The following is a 13,517-nucleotide window of genomic DNA, read 5'->3' as shown; positions in this document are numbered from 1 at the left end:
CGTGACTCTGAGTTTCCATCACTCAGTGCTCTTGCCAGATACATTTCATCCCCTGCCTCTATCCTTGCCATTTATCAAAGTACTATCTGCAGCTCTGAGTTGGAATATCCCTGCACAATCCAACTCAGGAGCTCTGTACCTGAAGTATACCAGACAGCAGCTGTTTTGTGGCAGGAAATATCCTAGAAGGACTCTTGAGGAGAAAGAGCTTGAAACAGTCTTCCCGTGTATTTGTCCCTTAAAAGTGCAGTGGTGACTGTTCTGCTGGGTTAAGATCATGCCAGACTGTGTTTTTCACAGCATACACAACAACAATTCAGGCACTTAATACCATTTTTTTTACCCACTGTGAGTGCAAAGATGGAGTGGGGAAGGGGGAGTGAAGCTGGGATTGGCAGCTGACTTTCTTGTACGGAGCAGTCCAAATGGCAGCAGTGAAAATCTTACTGGAGAGCAGAAATCCAGTGCTTCAAATCCACTTCAGGACACAGAGGGTTTGTGGCTGTTGTTTCAGGGGCTGAATTAAAAATCACAGCAAACTCTGCTCTTCCCTTGGCTCTGGGCTCAGTGCATGAGAGTGCAGATGTCCTTTGCCCACCTACAGTAGATAACTTACATAAAATTCTAGTTATGTGAATTCCGTTTACAATTCACCCCCAGAACATTGTTTTAACAAAGTCTTGGAAGTGTAATTTTCATACTAGCTTCTGCAATTGTCAACCACAGCCTCAGGGTCCAAGATAATTTCCTGGTATCTAGGCAATAGAGGTTATGTATAGAAATGCTTCCTGCAGCTTCAAGGACTTCTTCTGATAGTTGTCTTTATAATTCCTCTGTCAGGCTTGTGAAATAAGGAGTTTGTTCATAAATTAGGATCCTGTGACATAACACAGAGATGTGTCAGCTTCAGCATTTTTTGTTGTTGTTGTTATATTTCTGGAAATTAAAAAAACTAATTGCTCATCAGAAACATTCATCAGCAAGTTCCTAAGTAAATATTAAAGTTTTACATTGAAGAAGCTTGCTGCTTCACTGACTCTGATTGTAAAGTAGCTGGGGGGGATAGACTCCCCTTCACATGCTGTCAGGTTAGGGAATTGTAAAATTAAGGTGCTTGAGTTTTTTTAGCAGAGTTCCATAAGACCTGCATGTCCAGATGCAATTTTAACTTCTCATTTACATTTGCATTTCAATGTGTGTAGGAGCCTCCAAAAAAAAGATGAAGTCTTCCATGAGAATTAACTTAGAGTAATATAAAGTAATAAAAATTGATTGTGGCATCTTCTCGATTGTCTTCTGAATATGTATAAATAAATAACTGCTGTAATGGGTATCAGTCTCTTCCAGAAAGTTTCCTTCCCCCCCCCGCCCCTCTACATTTCGGTACAACAATCGGCTTCACAATGACTCATTGCCTTCGTTAGGAGCGGGAAGACATCCCTCATTATTCATTACTAAAGGAAGGACTTTGCCGCTGCAAAGAACAGCCATGGCATTCTAATTCAGCTACCTTTCAAGAGAAAGGACTCAATGTCATTCTTCCTCAAACTTTGCCAAAAGAGACAAGAAATAATGCTGGTTAATTGTCTCCATTTATAAATAGCCCATTCACGATGAGAGAATTGGATTTTAATGCTGCAGATACACATTTTTCTGCATTGGTGTCTGAATTTCCTTTCTGGGAGCTCACACTGAGATTCTCAAAACTATAAATGCTCATGTAGATGTGTGTACAAATATGAAATGCACTTATCTGTTTCCAATCTTTCATATGGCTTTTTAATTACAGACTTCTGTAGCTGTGTTACATAAACACACACAAAGCATTTACTGTGTAAGTGAAGACCAAGCACTACATTTGATTTCAAAGGGAGTAGGGAAGGCTGTATTGAAATAATTGGCTTTTCTTGATTTTTTTTTTTTTACTAAAACAAATGTTTCTTGTCTCTCTTCACATTCCTTTTTTTCAGATTTATTTACTTAGATATTAAGGGACTGTGCTCATATTATGGTTTTACTGTATTTTAATGTGGTTTTTATTAAGCTCTACAGCATGGACCATGCCTCTTTATAAATAAAGCTCTGACCATGTATTACTAGAAACTCCATTTCAAACTGTACTTTTGCCAGACTTGGTTAAGATTTTCTAGAAAGGGACATTATAATTGTGTGATTAATCTTCAGAAAAGGGAAATTTTGGCTCTGTGGTTTTTCTTACTGTATTAACTTCAGAGATTTATAACTTGAAACTGCACCGTAAGTGTGTTTATAATGACTTTTAGCTGGTTTAATAATCCTCAAAGTTTGGTGGCTGTACAGATCACAGCTTCACAAATGCAGTCCATTACCTGTAGCATCCAGATGAAGTTATCACAGGTGGAGGAAATTACTTGGGATTGTATTTCTCCTTAGCCATGCACTAATCCAACCTCTGGCTGAGGCTGGGGCTCTCGGAGCCCTTGTCTGCATTGATCCCATTATGCAGGGGGGACGTGTGCACGGATGATAAAGAACATCTTCATGTTGAAAGTCTAGCTCGGGCACGTGTGAAACCATCAAATCCTGGCAGCGTGGCTGCAAGGCACCCGGTGTGGTGGTGTTAGGAAAATTTTCAAGCCAGCCTGGGATTCTTTTTTTCTGTCATTATCAGTATCTCCAGTGTGCTGCTGCTGATGCCACTCCCTGCACCTGGCAGTGCTTAATGTCTCTCTCAGTTCATGATCCTGCAAGCCTTTTTCAATCCAAGGAGCCCTTCATCATGCAAATAGCTCTGCTAATTGCGAGTATCAGTGCTGTCTTATCCCAGTGGAGTAAGAGCTTCTCGGACAAGTAATGGTGTGCAGGGTCAAACTCTTAGATTACACTTGTATGTGACAAGCCATGGCGCAAGGTTGGTTTTAAAAGTCACCATTTAAAACCAGTTGAAGCTATGCCAGGAGTCTCATGTTAAGCTTCCTGACTGTGTGCTTCTTTCAGTGTTTCCAAGCTTTGCTCTTCAGAGTAATAAATACCAGACAACAACCCTGGGAATCATGGGGAGCTGAATTGGTAGGTCTCAGTCTCTGTTTAACATAACAATGATCAGCCTGTGCCTACGTATGGCTGGAGCAGAATTTGGTTCATTAACACCAAACTCGACAAGCTCCGGGTGGATGTGGGGTATGTGTGTAATAACCCAGAGCAGAGTGCTTTAAGAAGGAAACAATGCACACCATAGAACTGAATTTACAGATGTTCAGGAATCCATCTATTGGACATGCTTTTGCAGAACTTTTTCTCTTCTTTTCCATTTTTTGGTTCTTCAATTCACAATAGTGAAGTAATCAGGCTTCAATCAACTGTGTATTTCCAGACCAGTTATTTGAGATATTTTCTGACTTTAAAGCAATTCCTGACCTTCATCTCTCAGATGGCATGCAAAATTTATTTAATGGTGCTGGAAACTGAACAGGAGCCCACTAACACCTGCAGAATTCACCTTTTCAGCATTTTCCTAATTTTCACATTATTAAGCAGATAAAAGGATAGCTATATCCTTTCCAAACTCTCTGGTTTGCTCTGTGATCTACTGTGAGGTATCACTCCAGCCAGACATTGCTTTGATCAATGAGCAGAGTGAGCTGGCTCAAACCTAATATGTGTGTTTACATTTTTAGGCATTCACTGTGACAACATATGCACCCAGGGGCGCTGGGGACCAAACTGCTCCATCTCCTGTAACTGTGAGAACGGGGGATCCTGCTCCCCAGAGGATGGTACCTGTGACTGTGCACCAGGATACAGAGGACCTTTGTGCCAGAGAAGTAAGATTTTCTGTAGACGTGGTGGCAGAAGCAGAGCAGGTAGAAAGTGACATCAGACAGAGCCGTAGGTTTCTGAGCTGCTTTAGCTTATGGCTTCCTAAGGGTAAAAGTTAACCTAAAAAATGCTTCTTGATTAAGCAATCAAGACTTTACTGCATTGGATTATGCCTTGTGTTTCTTCTTCTGGCCTTCCACAGCACCTGAAAGTCACAGGTGACCTGAAAAGTGGAGCCTACCCTTTACATACCACACCTGTCAGGGTCTGGGCAAAACCAGTTTTACAGTGAAGCCATGGTGAGCTATAGGATGCTTATTAACAAAGTCAGCCATGACCCCTCGCACAATGACAAGCAGGTAAGCCCTGGCTATCAAAATAATAGGACAATGTTTTCTTACATGGCAGAAAAACAAACACAGCAGCCTGGAATAGCTCCTGTCTGATGCTCTGCTGCTATATATTAAAATGTACCAAGGAGATAAAAATCCTCTCATTGGCTTTATCTGGGAAGCCACATTTGCCCCTTAGGGACCCTTCTTTACTGATCTGAACTACACACAGCCATCTTCCTGTGTAAACAAGAAATGGATTTGCCTTTCTTTTCGGGAGCAGCTCTTGTTCTCTCTGTAAGACATCTTGCCTGCCCAGTTCATATATCCCCTTTGACTTCACCAGTTACACTTGACACTGGAACACGCTCATCTCTAAAAATAATTTGTAGCTGACAGTTTTTATTTAAAGCCATTATAACGATGACCTCTAGCACTGCTGTAGCTAATGGTCTATAAGCATATCCATTATAAACCCCAGTTTCCAGGTGCTTCAGCATATCTCTATAGCTGTAAAACCTCTCTCCAAGGCTAAAACGTGGTGCTTAGAGCTTCAGGGAATTGGAGAAGAAATTGTTTTACAAATTCGATACCCTAAGAGTGTAAAACTTTCAGAAGTTAATAGTTTCTGACCTTTCTAAGATTAAAAAAAAGAGAGAGAGAGAGAGAAGCTGATGGCCTGTAGACTACAAGAGGAAAACAATGTCCCCGGTTTGCAACCCCAGCAATCAGGCTGCTCCCTGAGGGCATTTGCTGAGGACATAATGGGGAGAAGTTTTCCTTCTCAGAAGGGTGACAGCAGAGAGGAACTGTGGATGCTTCTGCTATTGCTTCATGTCGCTGAAATGCCTCTCTGTGAATATACAGCCAGAGAATTCACCTTACTTCCACCTCTTCTGAGGAATTAAGACTCAAGATTACCTAACGAAGAGGACAGCTCTGTAGGTGAAGGCTGCTTCGTAATTTCTTTTAGAAACAGAATTTAGCCTGTAAAGGGCAATACTGAAGATGATCCTCAATCAGCTGCTTGTGTCTGTGTAATCAGGATTACACGAGACACCAGGATAGTTTACTGCTCTTAGGCTTGCAAAAATGTCTCCAGGAATGATCCAAGTTGTTTTAGAGCTAGTGCATCATCAACAAACCTGTCAGCTAAGTTCAAGCTGGAAATCTGCAGTGGTGTAAGAACCTGACACTCTGAAGATACAGACCAAGAGAACAATCCTCAGATGGTGAAAAAACACCATGGGCATGATATAGTATCCACTGAGGCAGAACTATGGAACAGAGAATCACAGGAGTAAAAATAAAACCATATCAAGTCATTTTTGTGGTTACTTACTGCAATTTAACATTTCTTTGTGCTTACCTATCACAGTGAATGTTTGGGCAGTGGATGGTTTGTCATTCTGTGTGTGCTTAGAAGCAACAATAAGCTTTTGTAAGAGACCCTGAGCCATCATCTTGGCACTGTGCCGTATGTACAAATTCTGTCATAATTTCAATCCCGGTCTGAAGCAAATTAAGCACACGGTTTGTGACACGTTTGCTCAGCTATCCGGTGTGATTGCTGATGCAAATTAGGTCATTTTGTATGCTGTTACTGTAATTAACATTCATCACTGATGGATGCTGCTCCTGCAACGGCATGTTTAAAACTGGCTGTCCCAACTGAACACAGGTATTGCACCTAATGTGTTTAGAAATCAGCTTTTGACAAAGCTGTTTAGATGCAAAATGTTGAGAGTTTCCTGCTACACCTCCTCTGATTTCTTACCTTAATTTCTAAAGGAAATGGCTTTCTGAGTTTCTGTGGTCTATACAGATGTGTGTCTCTTCTTACCTATCTTAAATGCTTTGGATTATGTGTTATTAACCATATCTGCCAGGGGACTATGAAGTCTTGACCACACTAAACTCCTGTGTTTTGTAGAAGAGTTTAACTGTGACAGGCTAGAGAGACTCAAATTGCTGTCTTGAGAAGGAGAGAGGCTGCTGAGAGAGCTCCACTGTATTATTAAACAGCGAGGGACTTACATGATTTAGTATGGTGTGAATGTTTGAACCACAGGAGCAGTTTTACTCGGAGCTCACATGTTATTAGACATGGAATAATCCCACAGGCTCCATAATTTCAGCTGTTCACAAAGTGGTGCTTTTATAAATGAAGAAATATTGGTTTGGGATTGAGACAGAAAGGGAATTCTCAAGCTCTCGGCAATGAGAAATCTTCTGAAAGACTGTGATGACTAGTTTTGTTTGGTCTTCAGTTTGTCCCCCAGGCTTTTATGGACATCACTGCAATCAGCCATGCCCTCAGTGTGTGCACAGCAACGGACCTTGTCACCACGTGTCAGGACACTGCGATTGCTTGCCTGGATTCTTTGGTGCTCTCTGCAACCAAGGTACTGAGCCCAAGACCTCCATGTACCACCTCCTTTCCTACATTTCTTTACCTGTGACTGTGCAGCAAGACTGATCACAAAGCTCCTGCCTTTTTTCTTTGTTTCAGCAGTTTAGATCACAAGGAGTTCTTTGCTTCAGAGGGAAAATGCAAAGAGTTACCCTTTTGTAAAGATGATGTGCTCCTGCTTTCATAAATAAAGCAGGTCTGCTGCTCACTATTGACATGAATGTGGAATGAGACACCTGCTGTAAATACATCAGCCAGCCAACAGTTTCATTTTCCTCTCTGCTAAACCTAGCACAGAATCATAGAATCGAGGAATTATGCAAAGCTTTGGGTTGAAAGGGACCTTTAATGGTCAACTGGTCCAACCTCCCTGCATTCAGCAGGGACATCTGCAATCAGAGCAGTTTGCTCAGAGCCCCAGCCAACCTAACCAGGAATGCTTCCAGAGGTGAGGTGAGATGCAATGGGCCAGGGTCTCACCACCCTCAGTGTCAAAAATATCTTCCTTCTATCTAGTCTGAATCTGCCTCTTTTTGTTTAAAGCCATCACCCCTTGTCCTGTCACAACAGGCTGTGCTAAAAAGTCTGTCCCCAGCTTTCTTAGGCACTCTTAATGACTTGAAGGCCATTATAAGGTCTTCCTTTTACTACTGTGGGTATTTTCTACATACAGATATAAAAGAGATTATTCTTAATGGCTACTGCCCTTGTGGAGTCACCAGCCCTTTAAAAATGGAACGGACACCTTTTAATGACCTGCTTTTCAGTAAGTTAGAAATTGCAGACAGCACTTATGCAAAATCATTAAACCTAGATTAAGCATAACCATGTTTTCCTTCTCCTGTGCTGTACAGTCAACTAAACATTGTACCAATGAATTTATTAAAATGAACATATTTCAGTGAATTTGTCCATTTTATGTGAAAAGTTAGGCAGATTTCAAAGCATAAGCAGGGCTAATTATCCTCTTAAGAAAGCTATTTTGTTTTTGCTCAGATGTTCAGCACTTCTGGTTTTACTTTGAAATGTTGATCTATCCAGCAAATTAATTTTAAAATATTCATGTCCTAATTAAAATCAATTTGTGTTGCAGTTTGTCATAATGAGTTAGCATGTAACTTTATTTCTGCAGAAAGAAAAATGCTAATTAACGTTTTCCAGTAGAAAAACGTGAAACCAAGATTCCACTTTGGAATTTCCATCTCCTTGTGCCTTCTCTTTCTCTGGCAGCAGGAACATTCTCCCATCAACAGCGTGTGCATGCAGGGAGCTGTGTAGCCTCTGAAATGGCATAGATGATGTGGTTGTGCTAAGGATTCAGAGCAGCCAACAACTAGGCAGCTGTTTTTTTATGAATATGTTTCACAATCATGTAGCAAGATGGATTGATAACAACTTGTTATCGCTGCTAGAACACACCTGACATCCCATGGGGACTTTCAGAGTCCCACTTCAGAGCTTTTAGAGCTAATTAACATCACTATCTGAGTTGTACAATCAGCTTGCTCCTGCAGAAAGCAGTATTAGTCCTCACTACAGCTTTGTTTAAAAACGTTTGAGACATTTGAAAGAGGGCTTGTGTTTGGATCGCACATCTTCACAGGAGCGCCGCTCTGCCAGTCTGCAGCCAGGTTACTTAACTGAGTGAGAACAACCATTTTGGCTGGATGGATTTTGTAATCCTTCTGTGTTGACATTCTGGAGGGCATCACACTATTTCACAGAGACAAGAGGTGCTCACACCTCAGGAACCCATCTGCTAGCTCCCACTGTATACGGTATGACCTGTTGCCTTTGTCAGCATCAGTGCTGGGATCACAAATCTTTCCCAATTCATCCGTATTCCATGTTGCACCTTCTACTTGAAGTAAGTCTTTGGACAACTGGTTTTTGTACATATGAAAACTCCAGCTTTCCAGTGGTGGTATCTATCTTCATCTTAAAGATGCAATAAAAGTATTGCATTGAGCTGCTCTATATAGCGCATTGGATCTGAATAATGGTACAGCATCTATGAGAACCTAGGCTGACAGATCATTTTAGTTGTTGCTCTGTGATATGAGGTTTTTTTTCTTTCCCTCTCTCTCCTTATGTCTGTGTATTGTCCTTTTCATTGTCTGTTTATCATGTTTGGTTTTATCTCTTTTCAGTTAGAGAACAATTCTGTTTAGCACATGATTTGAAAACCAAAATCAACTTTATCCACTCCTGCAGAGAAGTCCATAATATATAGAAGCATATGCAGAAAACAATAGTATGCACATTATTAGGTTTCTCCATAGTAAGAGTGAAGTATGGCATATTGTATAGCAGCAAATGAATCACAGCTCAGGATTTCAATCTGTGCCTGATTCACAGTCAGGATAGATTGAGGTCACCTGCAGAGATTACATGTGAGAAAGTGAGAGAGGCTGAAGTGGTAAAACAATTGCATAACTTAGGGAAGTGCCTTAATCACTTTTTTGACATCACTATTATTTACCAGGGTCCAAGTCCAGTTGCATTTGTTACACCCTTTGCAAAGATGGACTATATGTTTTATCTTGTTTTGAAAATGCATGTGTTTTTGTCAGGGAACACAGCCAATAGGAGCACAGAAATTAAACATTTCGTTGGTTACTGAGCAGAGCTTTCCATCAACTTTAGCATTAAAGATTTCCAATAATTTGGTGGGAGGTTGAAGATCTACATGTCTATTAGTTTTATGTCACTGTCTTTAGGCTGTTATAAGATGACTCAAAAAAGGATTTAGTTTCTTTTCTTCCAACTGCAGAAGTGAGCTGGGTGGACAAAGAGGAAGAGATGCTAAATTTATTGGGATGCACATCTGTTTGACAGCTCTTGGTCAAACATATAGAGAATCATAGAATGGTTTGGGTCAGAAAGGACCTTTAGAGGCCAACTAGTCCAGTTCCCCCATAGTCATAGATGCCCCATAGGGACATCTGCAACTAAAGCAGGTTGCCCATAGCCCCAGACAACCTGACCTGGAATGTTTCCATGAATGGGGCATCTACCACCCCTCTGGGAAACCTGGGATGGTGTTTCACCAGCCTCAGCATAAAAAATAATCCTTGGAAGCCACATTTGCACCGTAATTGAACACTTTCTACAGCAAGGGCTAGTGGAGACGAATAGGTGGACAGATGCCAAAAGACAAGCATGACATTTCAGCAATTGGATACATGCTTTATTTGTGGGAGTAGCCCTCCACCAGACTTACACAGCAGAAATACCTACAGAAGTGGTAGTCTTGCTTCTGATTCCACTTACACAGTTTGAATCTGGGAGATGCTGGAAGGCTGCCTCCCACCAACATTGCTGAAAGCTGCTCTGTGCATAGCCTAATGTATTTGATCCAGAAAGGATCAGGGCAGATACTCAAGGCTAGCAGGTTGGGCCATCATACCAGCTTTTGGTCCATTATTGCTATCATTAGGTACTAGTATAATACCAGGGAGTTAGGTTCTAGTGGCAGAATTGTAAGTTAAAGTCCTCATTACTCCTCAGCTTTTTTAGAGTTCCTCACTAGGCTGGTATTTAGTCCAAAATGTTACTTTCCTACTTTTGTTGTTCTTATTGTTGAGGTTTTAATCCTCTGAGCCAGCACAGAACCCTCTTTAAAGGTTTGTTCCAAGGGACCCCCTTGGCCAAGTCCCCAGATCAATCCCTTCTAGCCATTTGTGTTTGCTGCTGCTCTGAATTCTTCTCAACTTTACTGTTCTCTTCATCTCCCAATAGCCCATTTTCTCTGTTTTCTTTCCTCTTTTCATCCTTCCATAATGCCCTTCAATAATTATAATCTTCTAACTACATTAGAGTCATTTTCCAGCAGAAAGACACATTTTGAGATGACTTTTTCCTCTTGTTTTTATGCCTGGGATGTGAGCAAACGTAAATGGAACTCAACACTTTCTGCTTTTCCTAAAGATTTTCGGCAAAGAAAAATCTTCTAATTACTTTTATCTCTAACTGCTCAGTGTTAAGTCCTATGACTTCCTCATGGTCATTATGAAGAGCCTTCAGTTAACTGCCTTGTATTTTCACAGTCTGTCCCAGTGGAAAATATGGGAAGAACTGCGCCGAGGTCTGTCAGTGCACTGAGAACGGGACTTGCAATCCCATCGATGGATCCTGCCAGTGTTTTCCAGGCTGGATAGGCATAGACTGCTCTCAGAGTAAGCAAAGTCATCTTTTTCCACCTCCACTTTAACATATTTTCCCTGTTTAGACTTTTCTGAAAGTTAAAGACAGATTCTGGGGAGATCCCTGAAGTATTAGAGCAGGCAGTGCTTTAGTCTCTTTAGAGCTTGTTTCTTTTAATTAATCGAAGTTTGCTTTGGCTTGAATTAGTTTCTGCACTTGGAATTTGCAGGAGCTGTTACTAGCTTCTATTACAGGAAAGGGAGGTCACAAGCTCTTATCAAAAAAGAAAGCTACATGCTCCCTTTTAATGTCTAGACAGATTCCCTTTTATTTATTTTTTGAAATCATTTTCTTTCCACCACTGCATTAGAAATTATTCACCAGTAAATGTTTTCATGTACCAAGCCCCCAGAACTGAGAAATTAGGCAGCTGAAATATTTCTATTAAATGTAATTTAATTGTAAAAGTCAGTGTGAGCTTGGAGGGATGGAGGATTTCTTCTTGAAAATTGCCCAGGTAGAAGATTGGCATTTGCTGATCCCAAAGTGTCATTTCCTGAGAGCATCCCTTAATTGAAGATAGATCACAGAGGGAAGCAATGTCCTATCATTCAGAAATGTTACTTCATATTCAGGATACAACTAGCATATTAGACAGCATTCCAGAGTAAAATATATTAAACTTCAAGTGATAAACTAGGAATTGGATAGAAACAGACGGCTGTAATTTTGCTTTTATTGTGTATCTTCCACAGGCAGAATATTGCTGTCACTCAAAAAGGGGGGGGAGGGGAGAAAATAAAAGAAAAAAGATAGAAGGCTCCACAGATTCCTCATTATATTTAGCCATGTAATTGGGAAGTGACTGTTAGTTTCTGTTAACCTTGAAAAAAGATGGGGTTTTTCTTACAGAGTGATGCAGGCCAGTTCCGCAGCAATTCTTTCCAGTTTAGCAGGCAGAAGGACCTGACCATAGCTACTCTGTCTTGGATGAACAAAGCAGGAAACTGACTGTTTCTTCAGTAACCTTCTTGAAAAGAAGGTGTAAATCTCTCAACATGATCCTGGCCTCTCCCCAGGCTCCTGTTGGCACCTGGCCGTGTGTACCCGAGTCCGGTACCAGGCTATTTCAGTCAGCCCTCCCTCTGCACCAGTTCACCTGGAATGACCGAGAGACAGAGCTGCAAAGGAGATAATTTTAGCTCAAACTCCAGAGCCCGTTCTGGAGACACTAACAGCCCCTGCAGCTCTGGCTTACAAAGGCATTGTAGAAGTATTTCTGGTTGCTTATAGCACACACAGGCCAAATCCTGTTCAGCTTTACGTTGTGTGAGTTCAGTGACCTTTCGTTTGATTTACGTCATGGCAGGGTGGGTTTTTTTGCTATTCATGCTGGCTCCAGAGATGTCTGTCATATGCCAGAAACTTGCATTTATCCTCAGCTTGGGAGCCAATGGCATGCATGGAAATAGGTACCGTTTCTGTACTTTCAGGTTTCCTGGGAACTATGCCTTATTAATTCATGTCTTTAATAGGAAGCCGTGGAAAGTGCTTTTTAAAGCAAAAATATAGTTGTTATATTGAAAGGTTATCATCACTTTGGATCTTTTAGGCTGGCACTAATAACTGTAACTTGCTGCATTCAGTTTTGGAGGGAGGCTTAAAATAACTTTGGGAAAAGTATTAATATTGTACTTGTAGAAATATAAAATAGACCTGGAGATTTTAATTTAATATTGGGCCCATCAACAAAAGCCATCTGAGTCTTGTGGATGGAAATTCGGGCTGCAAAAAGTTTCGTTTACATTTTTGACATCATTTGAGTAGCACTCTGCTTCAAATGAATGTGGTGATTTTAGCAGTTGGTTGCAGAGGACAAGTGAGCCACAAAGAGCTGTGCTTTATCATGCAAGAATTCCAGAATATCAAAAAGAAAATTAAATTACCTCCATGTCTTAAAACCCTGTCCAAATTCTCTTCCCAGGTGACGCTGGTAAGGCAGGGAGAGTGGCTACAGCGCTTCATGTCATGTTGAGGGCCAATCTTTCTGTGGTTCTCGGTGCTCACATGCAGCTAAGACCTGAGCCTGCCACCTGATCAACGCAAGGAATAAATCCCTTGTGCCAGGGCAGGACAGCGTGGGTGAGGTTGCAGGTTGGCACCTGGCTTTGCAAAGCTTGGAAGAAGCAGTCATCACTGCAGCCATGCCAAGCCCTGCAATGTGAAGTTCTGCCTTTGCTGGTGTCTCACAGGCTCTCCTATATTATTGCTCCTCCACAGCACTGATGCTGTTGCTCTTCCTTTTTGTCAGCTGACAAATCTTTTTTGTTTTCACAGCTTGTCCCACTGGTTTTTGGGGCCCTGATTGTTTTCATTCATGCAACTGCCACAACGGAGCCATGTGCAGCCCTTACGACGGAGAATGTAGATGTACTCATGGTTGGACGGGGCTCTACTGCACTCAGCGTAAGCTTTATAGAAGCAATGTCGTGCCAGGGCGTCTGTCAAAGTATGTGCTGCTACCTCGTGTCTCTTCCAAGTATTGCAGTCTTCCCTGCAAAACCACCTGCTTCTTCCTTGTGCTAACTTCACATTTCCCCGAGGAAAATAGTCCTGAAGCTTTGCAAGGTTTTCTGTGCCTTTGCAGGTCGATAAAGGAGAGACCAAACGTTGAAATTATTGATTCATGGCAAGAATTTGTACAGTCCGTGTCCCTGTCTTGTTAAAGCCCCAGTGAATGTGGTCTGGTTTAGGAAAAGTGTTGGAGATTTCTCATCCTACTAGTGAAAATTACCAGCACTGTATAAAGGAGGAAATCAAATTCTGGC

At 41.4% G+C, this 13,517-nt stretch overlaps 1 protein-coding gene across 8 annotated transcripts in view; it reads left to right on the top strand.

Moving 5' to 3' along the window:
* Positions 1-13,517, top strand: part of MEGF11 (multiple EGF like domains 11) — a 298,911-nt gene that overhangs the window by 249,714 nt on the left and 35,680 nt on the right. For all 8 annotated transcript variants that reach the window (XM_054169250.1, XM_009903880.2, XM_054169251.1 and 5 more), the window contains 4 exons: positions 3,657-3,803; positions 6,401-6,535; positions 10,593-10,721; positions 13,027-13,155. In XM_054169250.1, the coding sequence (XP_054025225.1) occupies positions 3,657-3,803; positions 6,401-6,535; positions 10,593-10,721; positions 13,027-13,155 (540 nt within the window). The remainder of the gene's footprint in view (positions 1-3,656; positions 3,804-6,400; positions 6,536-10,592; positions 10,722-13,026; positions 13,156-13,517) is intronic.

The sequence above is a fragment of the Dryobates pubescens genome, chromosome 17 (genome assembly GCF_014839835.1).
Source record: "Dryobates pubescens isolate bDryPub1 chromosome 17, bDryPub1.pri, whole genome shotgun sequence".
In the NCBI taxonomy this organism is placed as follows: domain Eukaryota; kingdom Metazoa; phylum Chordata; class Aves; order Piciformes; family Picidae; genus Dryobates; species Dryobates pubescens.
The sequence above is the reverse complement of the archived record's forward strand: the minus strand, read 5'-3'. Positions and strand labels throughout refer to the sequence as shown.